The following is a 19,659-nucleotide window of genomic DNA, read 5'->3' on the forward strand; positions in this document are numbered from 1 at the left end:
ATTCAAAGAGGCTTCAAGGCGATTTAGACAAGTTGAGTGAGTGGGCAAATACATGGCAGATGCAGTATAACATGGATATATGTGAAGTTATCCACTTCAGTAGGAAAAACTGAAAGGTAGAGTATTATTTAAATGGTGCTAGATTGGGAAATGCAGATGTACAAAGGGACCTGGGTGTCCTTGTACACCAGTCACTGAAAGCAAACATGCAGGTGCAGCAAGCAGTTAGGAAGGCAAATGGTATGTTGGCCTTCATTGCAAGAGGATTTGAGTACAGGAGCAAGGATGTCTTACTACAGTTGTAAAGGGCCTTGGTGAGACCACACCTGGAGTACTGTGTGCAGTTTTGGTCTCCTTACCATAGAGGGAGTGCAGCGAAGGTTCACCAGACTGATTCCTGGGATGGAAGGACTGTCGTATGAGGAGAGATTGGGTCGACTAGGCCTGTATTCACTAGAGTTTAGAAGAATGAGAGGGGATCTCATTGAAACATTCTGGCCTAGAAATTCATTAAGGCGCTGCCAGCTTTGCGCCCAGTTAACGCCTAAAGAGTGATTTTGCGCCAGAAATGAGTTTGCGCAGATATTCAGCGCAGCGGTATTGGCGGCGGTAGCCGTTAGCGCTGCGCCGGCACCGATGACATCATCGGTGTGCGCAGTGCCCCGGTTCCGCCCCGAAACCGGCCCGATCCCCATATTTAGTTGCGGCCGCCTCCTCCGAAGCGGCCGCAAACAGCGACCAGAAAACGGGGCCATCCTGCTGCCTTAGTGGGGCGCTTTAAAGCGGAAGGTGCGGCCGGCTGCTTTTTCGGCGGCCGCCTGCCCGCACCTCCTTCCCCGGCCTCCTCCACCCCACCCTCCCCCGCGGCATTGCCGGCTGCTTTCCGCGAGCCCGGCACTTCTCCGTGGTGCCGGGCTCATTTGCCGGCACTATCCAGCGGCGATCTCCCCGTTGCAGGCAGCTCCCCCTTAAGAGGAGGAGGCCTGCAGTACCGCAGCCTGCCGCTCCGCAGCAGCTGGCGCAGCGGCGCCAAGAGCACTGATATTCAGTGTCAGCGCCCCAAGCGGAGGCGGGCACACCCTGGTATAGCGCTCGGTTCCGAATTGGGGCGCTAACAATGAATATCTGACGATCGCTATAGGCTTCCCGCCCAGCGCTAACTTTTGGGCGCTAGCCAGCTGGCGGGGCCATAGTGAATTTCTAGGCCATAATATTCTGACAGGGCTAGACAGACTGGATGCAGGGAGGATGTTTCCCCTGGCTGGGGGGTCTAGAATGAGGAGTCACAGTCTCAGGATACGGGGTAGGTCATTTAGGACTGAGATGAGGAGAAACTTCTTCACTCAGAGGGTGGTGAACCTGTGGAATTCTCTACCACATAAGGCTGTGGAGGCCAAGTCACTGAATATATTTACGAAGGAGATAGATAGATTTCTAGACACAAAAAGCATCAAGGGGTATGGGGAAAGAGCAGGAATATGGTATTGAGATAGAGGATCAGCCATGATCATATTGAATGGTGGAGCAGGCTCGAAGGGCTGAATGGCCTACTCCTGCTCCCATTTTTATATGTTTCTATGTATCTCATTTAGCACGGTGGTAGTGCCATACAACACGATGGAGGGTGTCCTCAGTGTGAAGATGGGACTTCGTCTCCACAATGACTGTGCGGTGGTCACTGCTACCAATACTGTCATGGACAGATGCATCTGCGACAGGTAGATTGGTGAGGACGAGGTCAAGTAGGTTTTTCCCTCGTGTTGGTTCTCTCACCACCTGTCGCAGGCTCAGACTAGCAGCTATGTCCTTCAGGATTCGGCCAGCTCATTCAGTAGTGGTGCTACCGAGCCACTCTTGGTGATGGACATTGAAGTCCCCCACCCAGAGTACATTCTGTGCCTTTGCTACTCTCAGTACTTCTTCCAAGTGGTGTTCAACATGGAGGAGTACTGATTCATCAGCTGAGGGCGGGCAGTAGGTGGTAATCAGCAGGAGGTTTCCTTGCCCATGCTTGACCTGAAGCCATGAGACTTCATGGGGTCCGGAGTCAATGTTGATGACTCCCAGGGCTACTCCTTCCCGAGTGTATACCACTGTGCCACCACCTCTGGTGGGTCTGTCCTGCCGGTGGGACAGGACATACCCAGGGATGGTGATGGAGGAGTTCGGGACATTGGCTGAAAGGTATGATTCTGTGAGTATGACTATGTCAAGCTGTTGCTTGACTAGTTTGTGGGACAGCTCTCCCAATTTTGACACAAGTCCCCAGATGTTGGTGAAGAGGATTTTGCGGGGTTGACTGGGCTGGGTGTGCCGTTGCCGTGTCCGTAACCGGTGCCGCGGTCGATGCCAGGTGGTCCGACCGGTTTTATTCTTATTGTTTATCGTAGCGGTTTTTTACAACTGAGTGTCTTGCGAGGCCATTTCAGAGGGCAGTTAAGAGTCAACCACATTGCTGTGGGTCTGGAGTCACATATAGGCCAGACCGGGTAAGGTGAAGATGTGTTTTGATGCAAGATGTTTTCCTATAGTGGATTACTGAAACAATTGGCATAAATATAGAATCTGATCCCCAGCTGAGCACAACTCGAGTTAAAATGAACCAACCAAGTTAGATTTGTTCCAAATACTGAACTGAATTCATGCAAATTGCAAGCTGAAGCTTAAATATTGCATTGTTTAAACATTTTAAAATTGGCCTAACTGAAAATTAACAGTAAATTCACTGTCCGTCATCATCTAACAGAATATACAATGTAGGTGGTGAATTCAGTGTGAAAAGACAAAAGTTCTCAGAAGTTGCAGTTTCCAAAATATATTACTGCCTTTGAGCACAGCCCACAAACTCAACAGCAACCAGACACTGTTAGATTGCACCCATTTTCAGTTACTTTTCACACTTTTTTTTTCAAGTCAACCGGGTGTGTTACACACATGGAAACCCATGAATAAATTAAAAAGTAGCCAAGCCTAGCTAGTGAGAAATCCTCACAGGTAGTGTTTCTGTTTGCCCGATCAAGAGCATGCTCTCTCCCCTTAAACAGACACACGATGACCTGTATATATGGTTTTAGGCCTCAGTGGCCAGACAGCAAACGAGCAGCACAACTCACCATAAAATGTGAGTGCATTGCCTCATTTGCCTGACTATGGCATGGGCCTATTGATGTAAGAAAAAGGAGACTTACCATCAAGTAACTTTAAAGTAAGCTTTAAGTAACTTATAAACACACTATATACAAGAGAGGTCTTTACCATGCCTCTGGTAGAAGCCTCTTACAATACTGAACAGACCAGTATTTATACCAGTCCAACAGGAAGTGACATATGACAGGAAGTGAGGTATGTACACAGTTCATAGTTCATAGTTCACAGGAAGTGATGACATAACTTCCCGGATGTTATCATTTTTATCACATTCTTCCCTCCTGCAGGATTAGGAGGCTGTGGTCTACCTTTTGGTCCGCAGCCGCCGAACAAGGAAGAGTCGCACCCGTTTGGTTTCCCGTCGTAGAGGGTCGCTGGTCCGCTTACATGCGATTGGCCATTGGTCAGAGTCTGTGTGGCCTGGATTGCCCTGTGAAGGGTCGGGGAGATCATGGCTTCGAGTACGAGCCCCAATAGGTTCAAAGTCGGACTGCCTCTGTTCAGAGGGAGGTGCAGAGCTGGTCTGTGGTGGATCAGTACTTTCATGCGCGGTACTGGGAGGGTCGCAACCTTGAGCACGGGGTTCTACCGGCACCAAGCTAGTTGGTGTCCGATCAGGATCCTGGAGAGGGGTACCCGATAGGTCCCAAGAGTTTCCTGGTGAAATGCCATCACCCGATGTCCCACTAGGTCCTGGTGGGCAGGGAGCCAGATCCCGTAATGATACGGTAGATTCTCGGCCGTCGGAATATCGTATGTTTGCATAGGTGGTGTTGGCATCGGTTAGTTCGACCTCGTCTACAAGAGGGTCATTTTTAGACGTCCGAACGTATCTTCGGAGTAATACAGGTCCAGGAGTAGTTAGCCATGACGGGAGTGATGTCCCATGAGATGAGCGACGCTGGAATCCAAAGAACCGCTCATGAGGTGTAGTATTTGTGGCTGTAGAAAGCAGGGACCGTATAGAGTGCAATGCATCCGGAAGCACTGTTTCCCATTGCTGGTCTGGTAGGCCCCGAGATCTTAAAGCGAGACGTACGGAATTCCAGATGATACCGTTATACCTCTCTACCTGCCCATTTCCGATGGGATGGTATGGTGTTGTTTTGCTTGTAGCAATTCCCCGTTCTGAGAGGTAGTCCTTGAGTTCCCTTGACATAAAGGATGGACCCCGATCTGAGTGAATATAAGCCGGCATGCCACAGAGAGAAAATACCTGCTCAAGGCAGCAGATTACTGTGGACGCCAGCATATTGGAGCAGGGGAAGGCAAACGGAAAACGTGAATATTCGTCGATCATGGTGAGCAAATATGTGTTCCGAGTTGAAGAGGGCACTGGGCCCTTAAAATCGATGCTAAGTCGTTGCATCGGTTGGGTTGCATGTATGAGTATACCATCTGAGGGGCGGAAGAACTGAGGTTTTAATTCCGCACAAAGCCGGCATTCTGAGCATATTTTCTTTACATCTCCAGTGGAAAAAGGGAGATTCCGTGATCGTACGAAATGTAGCATGCGCGTAACGCCAGGATGACACAAACCATTGTGGACATCCATGAGAGTGGAGGATGACATAGTGGAGCAGAATGCCCGTGTGAGGGTGTCCGGGGCCACATTCTCCTTGCCAGGCCGATAGAGAATGGTATAACCAAAAGAGGCCAGTTCCATCCTCCAAAGTTGTATTTTATTATTCTTAATTTTGGTTCGTTTTCGATTATCGAGCATGAAGGCGACTGATCGTTGGTCCGTGATCAATGTAAAGTGCTGGCAAGCTAGAAAATGGTTCCACTTCCGTACTGCCTCTATGATGGCTGTGGCTTCTTTCTCAACCGGAGGATAATGTAGCTCGGCACCTTGTAAGGTCCTGGACATAAATGCTACAGGACGACCTTCCTGATTCAGAGTAGCCGAGATCGCCACCTCCGAGGCATCACATTCAACCACGAAAGGGAGATTCTCATCAATGGAGTGAAGAGCCGCTTTCTCCAACTGTTTTTTGAGAAGGTTAAAGGCTGCAACAGCCGCTGTTCCCAGTGGAAATGATCTAGCATGCAGCAAGGGTTGGATTTCGTCCGAAAAATGAGGAATCCATTTAGCGTAGTATGCAAACAGACCGAGAGCCCGACGTAAAGAAGCCGGATTCTTAGGTGATGGGAGCTCTTGGAGCGGGCGAAGTCTTTCTGGGTCTGGCTTAATGATACCATTGCCTACGCAGTAGCCAAGGATGTTGATGGTCGGTTGCGACTCAACAGATTTGGATTCATTCAGGGTCAAATTACGGCGATGGAGGGCATCCCGAAATTTTTGGAGGTTGGAGTCGTGTTCCTGTTGATCGTGACCTGCAATGGTAATGTTATCAAGATAGGGAAAAGTGTCCCTTAGGTTTTCCTGCTTAACCAGGCCATCCATTGCCCGTTGGAAGACAGCCACTCCATTAGTAACCCCGAATGGGAGGCGACGAAATTGGTACAGCCGTCCATTAGCCTCAAAGGCTGTGTACTGCTTATCTGAGACCTTCAAGGGTAACTGATGATAGGCACTTTTTAAATCGTAAGTTGAGAACACTTTGTATTCGGCCAGTTTATTAACCATATCATCAATGCGTGGCAATGGGTAGGCGTCCAAGTCGGTATATTGATTGATGGTTTGCGAATAATCGATGCATAGTCGCTGTTTGTGAGGTTTTAGAGGGTTCTTGACAATGACGACTTGAGCCCGCCAGGGCGATGAACATGGTTCAATGATATCCTCTGCTAGAAGTCGAGAGATTTCAGCCGCAATAAAAGATTGGTCTTCCTGATTAAAGCGCCGCGATTTCGTTATTATCGGTTGGCATTGAGGCGGAATACTGGCAAATAATGAGGGTTCATCAAGTGAAGCTGCTGATAATGCACAAAATGGTAATTTAGATGATATATTAGAAATAGTAAGTCCGGGTTTGGATCCACCAAACTCAATGGTGAGTTTCTTATGCTGTTTTTGGAAGTCCAGCCCTAAGAGGAGATCACTACATAAGTCTTTGAGCACCGAAAGTCGGGTGGAGGGATACATACGACCATGAAGTGTCATATCAACAACACAAAAGCCGGAGATTCTGGTATTAAGTGATGACTGGGCCATCGCAATTGCCTGGTCCGATGGGAAGACATGTAGTTTCAATTTCGCAACAATCTGTTCCTTAATGAAACTATCAGTACTTCCTGAGTCAATTAAGGCATCTAAGGTATGCCCTTTAATTGAAATTTTTGTGGCTGCCTGAGACAGGTTCTGTGGGCAAGCAGCTGTAATTGGTGTCGTTGCACAGAGAGTGGCTAAAACTCTCGGTGTGCTTCTTCGGGAGAGAGCTCGAGAGGAAGCTTGATAGGTCCTAGCTGGAGCATCTCGATAGGCCCTAATTGGGGCAGTTCGGTAGGCCTTAGCTGGATTGGCCCTCGTAGAGGCCCTTGATAGGCAAACTTTAGCAAAGTGTCCTTTTTTCCCGCAATAACTGCAGATTGCATTGCGAGCAGGGCAGGTTTTCCTAGGGTGAAAAGCATCTCCACAAAAGAAGCATTCCTTCCTAGATTGCCAAGAGGCTGCTAAAGTGGGGTCGTCCTCCTCTTCTTCATCAGAATTATCAGAATTAGATTCCCCCATGATAGGGTTCACCTGAGACCGCTTGAATTGTCTGGTTGCAGCTACAGCAGCAGATCGAGATCTGGGCAGCTGATAGAGGTCTGCATTTCTCTTTGCCAAATCCAGTGAACAAGCTAGGTCAAAAGCTTTTTGTAGCTCAAGTGTTTTACTTTCTAGTAGACGCTGGCGTATAAATGGAGAGGCAATCCCGCAGATGAAAGCATCACGAATCATTTCTTGGCGGTACAGCTCAGCTGAGGCTGCCTGAAAGTTACAATCTACGCTGAGCCTGCGAAGTTCTTGCAGGAATTCGTCAATTGATTCCCCTGGCCCTTGTCGGGCTGTGGCCAGTAGATGTCTAGCATAGACCTCATTTGGGGTCTTCGCATACAGTTTCTTAAGTGCCCGAATCACCTCTTCGTAACTATCCCAGTCATCAACATATTCGAACACTTTTGGGGTCACATAATTGACAAGTATCTTCAATTTAGCAGGAGCATCCGCTTTACATTCATCCAGAAAATTCTCAAAAGTACGATACCAATGCTTCCATACCCTGCCAGCTGCTGGTGTATTCGGGTCCAAGTCCAGACGAATAGGTCTAAGGATTTTCTCCATGATGGGTGGTTCCCTGGATCCTTAACTTCCGAGTTTGTCTGAAGGTCTAGTATTAGTCAGTGTAAATACTAAGTTACTTAAATTGATGTAAGAAAAAGGAGACTTACCATCAAGTAACTTTAAAGTAAGCTTTAAGTAACTTATAAACACACTATATACAAGAGAGGTCTTTACCATGCCTCTGGTAGAAGCCTCTTACAATACTGAACAGACCAGTATTTATACCAGTCCAACAGGAAGTGACATATGACAGGAAGTGAGGTATGTACACCGTTCATAGTTCACAGGAAGTGATGACATAACTTCCCGGATGTTATCATTTTTATCACACCTACATCATCCTTCATCGAACAATGGTTGCATTAGTTGTAGGAGTAGAATTTCAGCACAATCTGCTTGGTTCTCTGGAACTCAGTTATGCCAAGCACTGAACCCTGGATATGTGTTCCCATAGCCTGACTCCAGGTAAACTCCTTGCAGGAGCTTCCATCTCGAGTCTGGGAGCTTTGACTCAGCAACGTGAAAGGACCTATGTGGGGCTGCTTGTGACAAACCAGGCATCTTGAAGTTCTAGACACACAAGTCCAATACCATATACCAGGCTTACTTGTTATAAACTCCTTAATCCAGATCCTCATGTAAAGAGCTTTGACAAAGTGATTGGTTTGCAATGAGGCTACTCCCGCTCCAGGGTACCCAGGATTGGTTGGTGTTGGCTAGAGTCCTCTGTCCCTACAAGCATTTCCACTTTTTGCCAGAAATCCACCACCCTGTTTGATCTTGGATTCAGAGGAGGCACTTACACTGCTTGCTTAAAAGTCTTAAACCATGAACAGAACTGTGTCAATACATCTTCTACAGCACAAGCTTAACTTGTATTAAGACTTTGCAATCACTGAAAAGAGATGGGAAAGTGCAGTGCCCTGCACTCCTGGTCAGTGCAGTCCTAAAAGCCTGTCTAGAATGAAATTGGCATCCAGCAGGACCCCCCAGGTACGGATATAAATCAGTAATTGGGACAATACTGTTTGTAAACAACAACTTACATTTATACAGCGCCTCTAATGTAGTGAAACATCCCTAGGCACATCACAGGAGTGATTATCAAACAAAATTTGACACCGAGCCACATAAGGAGATATTAGAACAGATGACCAAAAGCTTGGACAAAGAGGTCGGTTTTAAGGAGAGAGAGGCGGAAAGCTTTAGGGAGGGAATTCCAGAGCTTAGGGCCTAGGCAGCTGAAGGCATGGCCACTAATGGTGGAGCGATTAAAATCGGGGATGCGCAAGAGGCCAGAATTGGAGGAACGCAGAGATCTTGTAGGGTTGCAGGAGGCTACAGAGATAGGAAGGGGTGAGGCCACGGAGGGATTTGAAAAAAAGGGTGAGAATTTTAAAATTGAGACGTTGTTGGACCAGGAGTCAATGTAGGTCAGTGAGCACAGGGATGATGGATGAACGGGACTTGGTACGCGTTAGGATAATGGCAGCAGAGTTTTGGATGAGCTCACGTTTATATAGGGTAGAAGATGGGAGGTCGACCAGGAGAGCATTGGAATAGTCAAGTCTTAGAGGTAACAAAGGCGTGGACGAGGCTTTCAGCTGTAAAAGCTGTTCATTCACATATTCCACATAAAATACACCAGTTTGTTCATTCACCTTCATTTTACTAGGACGCTTTTCAATCCACCTTCCATAAAGACAGGAGAACACGTGGCAGCGTGTGCAATGTCATTGTATCCACACACACAACAAGGTATCTATGTTATGGTCCCAGGTCATGCCATCATTTAACTAGATATTGGAAAGGAAAGTTACACTCCAGACCGTATTGGACGCGAGGTCTGCTTACAGGAGAGACTGGTGACGCTGAACCCTTGAGAGTATCTAATGCAGAACCCATAAATTTGTAACAGTGAGATTAGTACAATGAGTCTCTCGCCTGCTCTTACACTGATCTTGGAGCTGGAGCACATATGCCAGATAAATTAAGATTTGCTTGTGTACATCCATAGTTTTCATCTTCTTTAAGAGGCCCGAATGAGACACTAGATCAGAAGCCTTAAGAAATCGTTGAGAGATGTAAGCGAGTTTCCCCAGGACTTACAATGTTCCATAATCTTGTATAAAGCCAAAAACTGCCTGACTCATTTCCTCTGAGAATGAAATCCAGCCTGTTTACTTCTAATTACTCTGTAGGTCTCCAAAGCATCAAATATACATGCTACAACAACCCAAATAACCAGCTTAAAAGCCACTGATCAGTCAGTAAAATTCCTCCATAGTTTTCAGACTCAATCAAATCCCTCTTGTGGATAGAAATCATAACTGCACACTGGAAAACTAAACGTAAGCAAGCCTAGAACAGAATCCTATTCAGCCGCTGAAGAAGGGCAAGCTCGATCCCTGCCGTGTCACACATCATGTCTTGACAGACTTGCTCCTTGGCTTTTGGCACTCTAAACCTGGCTGCTGAGAGGTGTACCCTTCAAATTCACCTTATAATTGTGAAAAGCTGGCAGATATTGCCAGGATGTCCTACACTGTGACTCAATGCACCAGCGCACCTATAATCTCTGCAATGCAGCATTATAAAATGATTTAATCAAGTTTCTAATGTCAGTAATTGAAATGCTGGATTGTTGAAACAGACTAAGGTAAGGAGCAGGCTTTAACTCATGACTCTGAGCCCAGCCAAGTGGTGCGTGCATTGTCCTACCAATACCAGTTCCTGCCCCTGATTCTCCTTAGACCTGGTTTACTTACCTTTTGATTTTTGCCTTCCTCCTGGAGAATTACCTTACCTCCATCCTTCTCAAGGGCAATTAGGAATGGGCAATAAATGCTGGCCTTGCCAGCGACGTCCACATCCCATGAACGAATAAAATAAAAATCCTAAGCCTCTCCATTCTGTCAGCTGTGATCGGGACTTTGCTGTGTGGGAACTTTACACAGTTCATTATCTCACCAATACACTGCTGGCTGCTCTAAAACAGACGCTCTGCGGTATCACCATAGTCTCCATAACTAACAATTATCTCATTAGAACAAGAATTTTCACTTACTGTATACAGTGACTACCTTTTTCTTCTCTTTCAGGTCACTGTTCTCTGCTTTACATACCACAGAACATGGCACTGAGATATCCCACGACTCAACACTTTGGAAAAAGTCAGCTTTCCATTTACTACCAAATGTTTTGTTAGATAGTATCCCTGATTTATACTCCACCATTATTAATGGCTCAGAGTCTGCACATGTTGTACTGCAGTTCACCTCCAGAGAGTCCCCGAACTCCACAGCTGAGGGGCTTGTGTCGATCCAAACCTCAAATCCAGCCACGTCTGCTGCCAAGAAAACAAATCACGGTAAACACAGGGATATGGAATCTATTCTATGTAGGACATGTTCAGAGTAACTCCCTGAGGTAACAGCGCAGTTTCAAATTACTACAAAAACAGACCTCATTTTAAAGCAGAACATATTGACCCGGATTTTGCAGTAGAAATAACCGTGAGGCTATCAGCGCTCACCGTTATTAAAGAGTAAATTGGACAGCAACCTCCGGCAACCGCATATGTGCAGTTAAACGCAGAAATCAGGAAATTGCTGTCCAAGTTGCCCTGTTCTTCCAGAAGCTGTTTTTAATTTCGTTCACGGGATGTGGGCGTCGCTGACAAGGCCAGCATTTATTGCCCATCCCTAATTGCCCTTGAGAAGGTGGTGGTGCGCCGCCTTCTTGAACCGCTGCAGTCAGCTGCGCTATACCGGTATCTCACCGAGTGACTCAGCATTCAAACATGTGAAGTTGAGGTACTTAGCCACTAGCTACCCACTAAACATGCCAGAAAAGGGTAGGGCTTGTCCATTCAAGTGTAAGTTTAAATTGAAAAAAACGTGCATGCGTGGACTTTTGAATGGCCGCGCAGCCCAAAAACAATGACGGGGAACATCGGTGATCAGTCTTAATTACTGCAAAAGAACCTCTCTTGTACTGAAAATTAACTTCTACAAGTGTGGAGTCTTATTCCTTCAGATTTTAATTATTATTTTTTAGTCTCTTTTATCTCTCTCTTAATCCCATCTTTCCTTCCCTCTCTTTACTTTGCTTTCTGTACATGATTTGGCATTGAATTAAATATTCTAACTTACACTTCCTGGTTCAGACTGCGCACCTCAGTAAGGATTCTTCACTCTGACTGGTTAAGGAGACACAGGGTTGCGTGCCGTATTGACACAGGCCCCCGGTCCCCTGTGGAGGGCGCCGCGCTGATTTGGATTTCGAATAGCTGCAACTTCCAGTACAAAAGCCCATAGAAAGCCTGTGGGCAAGTGTCAGTGTAACCAACAGCAAGTGCCATAATTAGCCACTGGGAGCTATTGTGTGCAGTTTATTTCCTCCTACTCTCCCTCTGCTGGTAGTTCTTATCTTATTGTGTCCACGGACAGTCTATACATAGCCCAGCCAGAACTGGACACATTTTTGCGCCTTGTTGTTGGATTCGGCAAGATCTGCAACAGTGCAGGGTTCATCTAATGATGGGCATTGCTGGTAGTGATATTGCAATACTGGAAGTGACATATATGAAGCTTTACAATATAAAGCTTTCTCAAAGCTCAATATTTCAGTTATTGGAATTCTCTCCTATTTTCTATGTTTCTAGAACAGGTGGACATGACATTGGATGTTGAGATTAGTAATGAGATAAGTGCATTTAACATAGAAACAGAAGATAGGAGCAGGAGTAGGCTATTCGGCCCCTCGAGCCTGCTCCGCCATTCAATGTGATCATGGCTGATCATCCAAATTCAGTACCCTGTCCCTGCTTTCTCCCCATACCTCTTGATCCCTTTAGCCTTAAGAAATATATCCAACTCCTTCTTGAATATATTTAATGAATTGGCCTCTACTGCCTTCTGTGGTAGAGAATTCCACAGGTTCACCACTCTCTGGGTGAAGAAATTCCTCCTCATCTCTGTCCTAAATGGCTTACCCTTTATCCTTAGACTGTGACCCCTGGTTCTGGACTCCCCGACCATTGGGAACATCCTTTCTGTATCTAGTCTGTCTAGTCCTGTTAGAATTTTATAAGTTTCAATGAGATCCCCTCTCATTCTTCTAAACTCCAGCGAGTACAAGCCCAATCGACCCAATCTTTCCTCATACGTCATTCCTGTCATCCCAGGTATCAGCCTGGTGAATCTTCGCTGCACTCCTTCCATGGCAAGAACATCCTTCCTCAGATAAGGTGACCAAAACTGCACACAATACTCAAGATGTGGTCTCACCAAGGACCTGTACAACTGCAGCAAGACATCCTTGTTCTGGTACTCAAACCTTCTCGCTACGAAGGCCAACATACCATTTGCCTTCTTAACCGCCTGCTGCACCTGCATGCTTACCTTCAGCGACTGGTGCACAAGGACACCCAGGTCTCGTTGCACTTCCCCTTCTCCCAATCTATTGCCATTCAGATAATAATCTGCCTTCTTGTTTTTGACACCAAAGTGGATAACCTCGCATTTATCCACGTTATATTGCATCTGCCATGCTTCTGCCCAATCACCCAACCTGTCCAAATCATACTAGAGTTTCTCGGCATCCTCCTCACAGCACACACGCCCACCTAGCTTTGTGTCATCTGCAAAATTGGAGATATTACATCTAGTTCCCTCGTCCAGATCATTAATATATATTGTGAATAGCTGGGGTCCAAGGACCGATCCCTGCAGTACCCCACTAGTCACTGCCTGCCACTCGGAAAAAGAGCTGTTTATTCCAACTCTTTTCTTTCTGTCTGCCAACCAGTTCTCTATCCAAGTCTATACCTTGCCCCCAATCCCATGTGCCTTAACTTTACACGCTAATTTCTTATGCGGGACCTTATCGAAAGCCCTTTGAAAGTCCAAATACACCAAATCCACTGGTTCTCCCTTATCTATTTTACCAGTTACATCCTCAAAAAATTCCAGTAGATTAGTCAAGCACGATTTACCTTTTGTAAATCCATGTTGACTTTGTCCGATCCGGTCACTGTTTTCCAAGTGCTCTGCTATTGCATCTTTTATAATGGACTCTAGCATTTTCCCCACTACCGATGTCAGGCTTACCGGTCTGTAATTCCCCATCTTCTCTCTACCACCTTTTTTGAACAGTGGGGTAACATTAGCTACCCTCCAATCCATGGGTACTGTTCCAGAGTCTATCGAATTTTGGAAGATGACCAGCAATGCATCTACTATTTCTAGGGCCATAAAAAAGGGGATACATTATATAAACTAATCAAACTCAAAGAGGATAAAACCCCTGGTCCGGATGGATTATATCCACGCATTTTAAAAGAATCTAGGGAAAAGATAGCAGAGGCATTACTACACATATTTAATAATTCATTAGAAAAAGGTGTAGTGTCAGAGGACTGGTGGACAGCTAACGTAATACCGATATTTAAGAAGGGGGCTAGAACATGTCCAGGGAATTATAGGCCAGTCAGCTTAATATCGGTGGTAGGAAAAATAATGGAATCCCTACTAAAGGAGAAAATAGAAGAACATCTAGAAACCAAAAATAATAATGAATAGTCAGCATGGATTTCAAAAGGGAAAGTCTTGCTTGACCAACCTTATTGAATTTTTTAGAAACATAGAAACAATGGGCTGGATTTTGCCAATGGGGAGCGTTTGGAGGCGTGTTTCAGTCCCGCCTCCATCAACTTCTGGCCAACCCATGCTATTTTCCCTTGATTGACCCCAGCGGGCTTAGCAAGCCAATTAAGGGAAAGCCGGTTACAGAGAACGTCAATGTATGACGTTTCATCTGTCAAAAATTTTTGACAGATGAATTGTCATCGTTTGACGGGTCTGTGAAGCTGTCAAACACTGACATTCTCTGTAGTTTGATGAGTTCTTGAATTCAAGACTCATCAAACCTCGTTCTTCTGCAGAAATTAGATGGTTGTTGCATTGGAGAATGCAGCGGCCATCTGTTATCTTTGCCGCAGAGGTGCGAGACTCTTCGCATACCCACCGACTGAAGCCTGCAGGAAGAAACAAAGGTAAGTAAACTTTTACTAACGCTTTTCACTCACCTCACATACTCACCTCTCCACACTTGCACCCATCACATACCTTCACAGCGCACTTTTGCACCCCTCCGACCCCCACAGACCCACTGCTCGCCTCGGTGACCCTAGCGGGGTTCGCAGCCTTCGGGAAGCCCGCACTTGCGTGGGCAAAATGGGGGTAATCCTCTTATCTGCCTGTTAACTACCTGTTAACAGGCAGTTTAGTGGCTGTAATCCCCTTCCCGCCTCCAAGGAGACGGGACCTGGCGCTGGTCGGCTACCCGTCTCCTGGCAAAATGGCACGGAGGCAGGTTGGGGCGGGATGGGCACCCGCCCCCCGATTCTGCCATTTTCCCAGCAGTCCCACCTCCATACCCACCTCCCCAGGGCTGGCAAGATCGCGCCCATAAAGGTAACAGAGACAGTAGACAATGGTAATGCAGTAGATGTAATTTATCTGAATTTTCAAAAGACCTTCGATAAGGTACCCCATAATAGACTGATGAACAAGGTCAGAGAATGCGGAGTCAGGGGACAAGTAGCAGAATGGATTGCTGGCTGGCTTCAGGACAGAAAGCAGAGAGTTAGGAGTAAAGGGTAGCTATTCACAGAGGCAGAAGGTGGGTAGTGGTGTTCCACAACGATCAGTGCTGGGACCACTGCTGTTCACAATTTACATTAACGATTTAGACTTTGGAATCAAAAACACAATTTCTAAATTTGCGGATGACACCAAAGTGGGGGTGGGGTAGGCAATACTGAAGAAGACTGCAACAAGTTACAGGAGGACATTAATAAACTTGCAGAATGGGCATATAATTGGCAAATGAAGCTCAATACAAATAAATGTGAGGTATTACATTTTGGTAGGAAGAATAGGGAGGTCACTTATCACTTGGAGGGTGCGAGTCTGGGTGGGGTAGATGAATGAAGGGATCTCGGAGTACAAATACACAAATCACTAAAAGTTGCGACACAGGTTAGCAAGGCCATAAATAAAGCAAACCAAGCACTAGGGTTTATTTCTAGAGGGATAGAATTGAAAAGTAGGGAAGTTATGCTAAACCTGTATCGAGCCTTGGTTAGACCACACTTAGAGCACTGCGTGCAGTTCTGGTCACCATATTATAAAAAGGATATAGAGGCACTGGAGAGGGTGCAGAGAAGATTTACAAGGATGATACCAGAAATGCGAGGGTATACATATCAGGAAAGGATGAACAGGCTGGGTCTCTTTTCTCTGGAAAAAAGGCTGAGGGGTGACCTAATAGAGGTCTTTAAAATTATGAAAGGTTTTGATAGAGTGGATACAGAGAGAATGTTTCCACTTGTGGGGAAGAGCAAAACTAGAGGCCATCAATATAAGATAGTCACCAAGAAACCCAATAGGGAATTGAGAAGAAACTTCCTTACCCAGAGTGGTGAGAATGTGGAACTCGCTACCACAGGGAGTGGTTGAAGCAAATAGTATCGATGCATTTAAGGGGAAGCTAGATAAGCACATGAGGAAGAAGGGAATAGAGGGTTATACTGATAGAGTTATATGAGGACAGACGGGAGGAGGATCCAGTGGAGCATAAACGCTTGCATGGGCTGGTTGGGTCGAATGGCCTGTTGCTGTGACGTATATCCGATGTAACCGTGTACATGGGGGCTGTGGGTTAAATCTAATGCTGCCTTTATACTGCACGTTTGCATTGTAGCAGGAGTATAAGCAGAGCTGTGTACGGTGCAAAGGCCACTTTCAAAAGACGGTTCATATTTCTGGGTGGAATAAAGCGAGCAGAGTGGGAGGTCAGTGTGGCCGCCCCAAGCTCTCTCTCTCTCTCTCCCCGGACTCGCCGCTTCCTCTACTCGGGTAACGTGAACAGGGGCTGCCCGACAGTGGGAAACAGTACATCCGAGACAGTGGAACCTAGCCTACCTTCATTGTCACAAAGCGCAATAAATAATGCGGGGAATGGTCAGTTCATTTGAGACTCATTTACTACATGTTAACAGAGATGGCGTGAATCGGAGCAGCATTTAAAGATTCAATCTGAAGTGGAGTAAATCCTCTCTCTTCCCTCCTTTAAGGACACACCAGAAACAAGCCCAATATTCTAGTTCCTGATAATTAATAACTAATTAAATGGCAGGAAAGTCAATAGCCGATTACAAACAAAACCCGCAAGAGAAACCAAATTTACTCTGCAAATACCATCTACATATTTTAAATCCTTTTTACCCACTTGTAATCCTGAGAGTCAAGATGAAGAAGTAAATATATCCACGGGGTGAAGTGAGCCTGAAGCCCATGACTCCGGGTCTGGGACTCTGCAGTTTGTTCTGGGCACTCCGAGTTTGCAATCTGAGCTCGCTGTGGGCAGCCCGGCTCAATGTGAATGAGACTGACCTATGTACTTTCCCGGAAACTATTTGGGAACTGAGTGCGGAGAATTTCAGAAGTAGAAATTCCATCATCTCGCTTTAACATTTGATACATTGCCAGGCTACTTAAAGCGAATGTAGGAAATTCCCAAAAAAGTATTTTCAGGGAGCACGTCACAGGCGGGCAACACCGTCCAGATGGTAAAACTCCGAATAAATAATGAAACAAACACGTTCAGAATATATATATAACCTGTCTGTTTGTGTATGTGCTAAACGAGGAATGCGGAGAAGTAAAGGGTGTAATTCGCTGAGGGGTCTATTGGAATTCAGAAACAATTCAGATTCACGCCCGGTTACCGGTCACAGTGACCCCCTCACGCCCGGTTACCGGTCACAGTGACCCCCTCACGCCCGGTTACCGGTCACAGTGACCCCCTCACGCCCGGTTACCGGTCACAGTGACCCCCTCACGCCCGGTTACCGGTCACAGTTACCCCCTCACGCCCGGTTACCGGTCACAGTGACCCCCTCACGCCCGGTTACCGGTCACAGTGACCCCCTCACGCCCGGTTACCGGTCAAGGTATGAATGTAAAGCAAACTGATTTGTTGTACATGAATGCACAGAATTCGGGTTTCACACTGAAGGGCATCGATTTTTTAAATGTTCCTCACACACTGAAACCAAATAAAACAGCTCTGTCACTGTCTAGGTGAAACTTCATTTTCAAGTTGGCTGCTCCTAAACTAACTACATAACTTTCTCCGTCATAGACTGTATATGTTCTTGCCTCACCCTGGAGTCTCTCGCTGCTTCTGACTGACCAGAGAGCAATCTCTTGCCTGGTTTTAGTGTATAGAAAAAATGTTTCTGATTTAACACCCACATTGACTGAAAACAAGAGATTATCTATATTGATGACAGAAGCATTTCATTAATATGACCATTTGCTGATTGACCCCTGTCGTGCTTCGCAATGCTTCGAAGCTCTCTCTCTCTCTTAGGCAGTCTCTCTGAACGAGGATGACTTGCTTCCACACTAAAAATAAGTTCTCAGGTGACTGATGAGTCCAATGCGGGACCTACAGTCTCTGTCACAGGTGGGGCAGATGGTGGTTGAAGGGGCGGGTGGGTGGGGTGCTTGGGTTGACGTGTGCTCCTTCCGCTGTTCGTGCTTGGCTTCCGGCAAAGAGACTCGAGGTGTTCGGCGCCTTCCCGGATGCTTCTCCTTAGAAGCTACAGTAATATGCAAAGATCTATCATTGGGTTGCTGATTAAAACTCCAAACATTAAGTCAAAAATGCTGCATTTAATATACAAGAAAATATAAAGCGATGCTTCTGTCTGTCTGTCCTTCTATCTGTCTGTCCTTCTGTCTGTCTATCCTCACGTGTGCGTCTGTCGGGCTATACGCTCGAAAGTTACAGAGCGTACCTATGCGTGCGTTACGTCGAAAGAAAGCTTACCTTTCCAAAACGGTCTTAAGCGTATTTACGTTTCGGCCGGGCTAAAATCGCGCCCGCGGTATCCGAAAAACCTTCAACATTCCGCTCATTAGCATCTCATTATCCGCTCATTAGCGACAGAGTGACCTCGAGGTCGACCAATCGTACGCCGGGTTGCTGCCGCGTGCGGCCGGGCCCTCCTACGGTCGAGTGACGGGACGATTGACCAATCCTACGCTTTGGTCACCTGACGGTCGACCAATCGGTGCGTGTGTGGGCGGGCCTTATCGTTCTGAACCGAGGTGAGTAGCCGCCATCTTGCTTCCATTCTTTTTCCTGCTTTCTGCGTCTTTCTTTTCAAATATACATTTCCAGCAAAAAAAAAGTTGCTTTTAAAACACAAATTGTTTTTTAAAAAAGTTAATTAATTTGTAAATCTTTTCTCTAACCTCGATAATTCTCCTACCTTTCACCGTTTTTCCAGGCCCGGGGCCTAGGCTTATCCAACTGCCAGCAGTGCAACTCTAGACCCAGGCTCCCGGCCTAGACAGAGACAAACACTGGCAGAGGGCAGAGGGTGTGCTGCCTCAGCTCCATTCCTGGGGTCAGTAGGTGGGGAGGCTTCATAAGCAACTGGGGTAGGTTGCAAGCCCCAAATAATAATCTGAAGATCCTGTGTTTGCAGCTGAGGAAATTTCTTCTGCAGACAGCCCCCGGTTAACGGCAGCCATGTTTGTCAAGGAGGGCAAAAAGTTTCAGTGCGACGCCATTTTGATTCAGTGTGTAACAGAGTGCATGTGCGGCCATCTTAGTACAGGAACATAGAGTGGGTGGGGCTTCTGTGCTCCAAATCTGTGTCTGTGACAGACAATCGACTGTGTAGCTGTGCAAGGTCTGTAGCTATAGCAACAGCTTTAGCTACAGAGCTTCAGGGCCACACCTGAGTGTTTAGAAGCTGTTGCTAAGCAACAGTGTTTGTTGTTAAATACAGAGATAAGAATCTCCGTATCTCTCAACATTAACTCTAGAGAGTACTTTAGGCAAGGCATCAGCTCGGTCCCTGCCGGATAGCACAAAGTTTCCTGTACTTTAAATTTATCTCCCCCCTCCCTTTCCACCCCCACCCACCCCCCCAAACCCCCTTCCCCCCAAACCCCCTTCCCCCCCACCCCCCTTCCCCCCCCACCCCCCCACACCCCCTTCCCCCCCCACCCCCTCCCCCCCACACCCCCTTCCCCCCCACACCCCCTTTCCCCCACCCATCTCCACCCCCCTCCCCCCCACCCCCACTTCCCCCCAGCCCCCACCCCCCTTCCCCCACACCCCCAGCCTCCTCCCCCCACACCCCCTTCCCCCCCACACCCCCTTCCCCCCCACACCCCCTACCGCCCCCTCCC

General features: G+C 46.8%; 1 protein-coding gene across 4 annotated transcripts in view; it reads right to left on the reverse strand.

Moving 5' to 3' along the window:
* LOC147097785 (intercellular adhesion molecule 5-like) overlaps positions 1 to 16,874 on the reverse strand; it is a 43,460-nt gene extending 26,586 nt beyond the window's left edge. For 2 of the 4 annotated variants that reach the window (XM_085971895.1, XM_085971892.1), the window contains exons 1-2: positions 16,676 to 16,873; positions 10,446 to 10,727 (exon numbers count right to left, since the gene is read on the reverse strand). In XM_085971895.1, the coding sequence (XP_085828021.1) occupies positions 10,446 to 10,727; positions 16,676 to 16,742 (349 nt within the window). In that variant the 5' untranslated portion in view covers positions 16,743 to 16,873. Of the gene's footprint in view, positions 1 to 10,445; positions 10,728 to 16,675 lie in introns of all 4 variants that reach the window. The other 2 variants (XM_085971894.1, XM_085971893.1) reach the window with 2 other exon arrangements.
* Between the last annotated feature and the right edge of the window lie 2,785 nt (positions 16,875 to 19,659).

The sequence above is a fragment of the Somniosus microcephalus genome, chromosome 31, assembly GCF_052327205.1.
Source record: "Somniosus microcephalus isolate GS21.2 chromosome 31, FLI_Smic_1.0, whole genome shotgun sequence".
NCBI lineage: Eukaryota > Metazoa > Chordata > Chondrichthyes > Squaliformes > Somniosidae > Somniosus > Somniosus microcephalus.